This window comes from Rhagoletis zephyria, unplaced genomic scaffold (assembly GCF_001687245.7).
Source record: "Rhagoletis zephyria isolate East Lansing unplaced genomic scaffold, Rhagoletis_zephyria_1.1 Rzeph_scaffold_09885, whole genome shotgun sequence".
Lineage (NCBI taxonomy): Eukaryota > Metazoa > Arthropoda > Insecta > Diptera > Tephritidae > Rhagoletis > Rhagoletis zephyria.
Genome location: NW_016166963.1, coordinates 4232 through 7219, shown reverse-complemented (window position 1 = coordinate 7219; position 2988 = coordinate 4232). Strand labels below are relative to the sequence as shown.

The following is a 2988-nucleotide window of genomic DNA, read 5'->3' as shown; positions in this document are numbered from 1 at the left end:
GCACTGAACATACTGAAAAAGAAAAATCAAGTAATGGGTCTCAGGACGAATTGACTGAAGTGGAAGTTTCTGCCAGCAATAATAACTTGCGTAGTTTCAAACGAGCTAGTAAGTTTGTAGAAAGACAACAAGCTAAATTATGTATATACCTACTCAATAATTGGGTTTTTTCAGAGAAGCAGACTTACCAAAAAGTGGTTGAATCTTTTACAAAAGACTGGAAAGAATCACAGAAGGAATTACTTGAGACCATGAAGGAGCAGGATGAAAAATTGATAGATATACAGAGCAAAAAGCAAGAGGAAATTTTGGAAAAAAATATGAAAACAATGGAAAAGATTCTAGAAAATGATCGAGAGGAAAATGCTAAAATGCTGCAAGAATTTCTAAGCGCAATGCAACCAATGCAGCCGCACGTCTTCCAGGCACCAACACATTTCTATAGGGAGTCTCCATCATCCAGTGTTATTTGTGTACCATTGCCTAAAGGATCTTCAAAGACCAAAGATGAATCTGCTTAATTTTATGTACACTCAAATTTAATAATTACACTTTTGAATTCAATAAAATACAAGAAAAATTTTAAATTGCAAATGGTTTGCTGTACTGTAAGAAAAGTAAATTGAGGATAATAGTAACAGAAGCAATCCTTTATATTTAAAAATAAGCAAAATGTGCATGGTCGTTAATATTCAACTGTGCATAAGAAACTCCAAGAAAGAGCTTACAATTTTCGGCGCCGAATGAAAATCTTTTACACACACTTGTAGACAAGAGTCTACGCTTTATTAAAAAAAAAATGTCGGTTGAGTAATTTATTACTAATTTCGGTTTCAAGGAGGAGGTGGGATGACTTATCAAAAATCGTGGTCCATCCTCTTTCGTTTTGGGCGCCACGCCCACTCCCCTCCACCCCACACAAAAATCGCATTTTTACTTTTATTTTACTTAAATTATTTTACCAAAATATATGTATGTAGGTAATTAGTAGTATGTATTAGTAGTGGTATTAGCAGTATTAGTATTATTATTATTATATGTATTATTATTAATATTATTAGTATTATTGGTATTATTATTATTATCAGTATTAGTATTAGTAGTATTATTAGTAGTATTAGTTGCATTTAATAGTAGTATGTATGTAGTTAATAGCTCCTAATCATAATTCATATAAAAATTTCATGGACGGACAATTTTCTATTTCTGTAAACTTGTGTTATTCGGTTTTATTTAAAAATGTGATTTTCGCACTGGAAAATTATTTTTTAAAAAGTTTTTAATATTATCGCGCATTTGTTTCGGATCACTATTTTCCTCCCTAATGATTTCATTGGAAACTGCATCTTGTGGTTGGGGAAATTCGATTTCATTCTGCATGTCCGTGCACCAAGAGTCCAAAAAGCGCTGCTTTTCTGTTTCGACAAAGTTGTGTAATATTGAACACGCCAAAGCAACAAAAGGAATAAATCCTGGATCAACATCCATTCTTTTTGAGAGGCATCGCCAACGACCTTTTAGTCTACCGAATGCGTTTTCCACAACTATTCGCCCAGAACTAAGATAGCAGTTAAATGATTCTTCTTCGGGCTCCAGATGGCCAGTGTAAGGCTTCATAAGCCATGGAAGCAATGGGTAGGCAGGATCACCAATCAGCATCATGGGCGTTTGCATTCCATTGACGTCAGTGTAGTAATTTGGTATCATTTGCGATGAGTACTTGTAAAGTCCAGACTCCCTAAAGACAGTAGCGTCATGGGTGCTTCCTGGAAATTTTATACTCACATCACGGAATCTTGAAAAATACATTGGTTTTAATGTCACTGCAGTTTATTTTATTATTTTGGTGGATTAAGCTTACATGTAATTATTATCAACTACTGCTTGCATCACTATCGATGGCCATCCTTTTCTATTTACATAGTCTTGATAGCCATCGCTGGGGGGCAAAATCGGGATGTGTGTTCCTGAAAATTAAATTATTTTGTTCAATATCGGATTTTTCGCTCACTTGGAAGTTTTTGATTACCATCAATTGCACCAATGATATTAGGTATATTGGTTATTTTTTGAAAGGCAATAGCGATTGTTTTGGCCTCCTCTAGCTTTGGAAAATATAAGTACTCCGCTCGAAGCTGCAGTATTGCGTTAATTACGAGGTGAAAGTACTTGTGTACCGTACTTTTATGCACCCCAAACACATCCCCAACAACACGGTACTCTGCACATGAAGCGATTTTATACAAGCATAGCGCGACTTGGTGTGAAATTGTCAAAGGTGGTGTCACAAATACCTCTGGACAAGGTAGATAGGGCGACAATTTTTTACAAAGCATGTTAAACGAATCTTTGCTCATGCGGAATGACTCATAATAAAAGTTTTCGTTTCCTGATTGTTGTAGAAACCACAAGTAACTATCAAGTCGTACTCGACGATGAATGCTGCGAAATCGTGGAACGTTTACTCGAAAGAATATTTCGGGCAAGTCGCTTTGGAACGATGAGATACATTTCAATGAGCTTTTTCCATGGTACGAGTTCTGCAACACTTGGTGGTGGTAGTTAAAAAATTGTTGAAAAATAACTTTTCGTTTTCTCCGCATCCGCTCCATTAAATAATAAAATAAAAACTTGTGTGTATTGAATTCCATCTTTTTCTTATGAATGCTGCTTTTAAATTGAAAAACAGCTGATTTTTCACACGCTTTGAAAGTGTGTTCATTGAACACACTTATTTCGGTATGTATAAACGCTTGTAACACAAGTGTGATACATTGACACGAGTATATATGAAACCGTTTTAGGTGCCATATAAACAAGGTAACAGTTTCACAGCTCTGTACGAAAAAAAGGACAATTAAGTGAATTGTAATCCGGCTTCGACGGGAAAAAATCGTACAAGTGTGTGCAGGATTGCGGATTCGAAGTTAACAGCCAAATTCGCAAGGACAGAATCGCGCGTTAGCTCTGACCCAGTACTCCATGAAC

General features: G+C 35.7%; 1 protein-coding gene across 1 annotated transcript; it reads right to left on the bottom strand.

Annotated features, from left to right (window-relative positions):
* Positions 1–582: 582 nt before the first annotated feature.
* LOC108376094 (putative nuclease HARBI1) lies at positions 583–2379 on the bottom strand. Its single transcript, XM_017632273.1, has 4 exons — positions 2030–2379; positions 1862–1967; positions 1546–1795; positions 583–606 (listed from the first exon to the last, which is right to left on the bottom strand). The coding sequence occupies exons 1-4, from the start codon at positions 2355–2357 to the stop codon at positions 583–585; spliced, it is 708 nt and encodes a 235-aa protein (XP_017487762.1). The 5' UTR covers positions 2358–2379.
* Between the last annotated feature and the right edge of the window lie 609 nt (positions 2380–2988).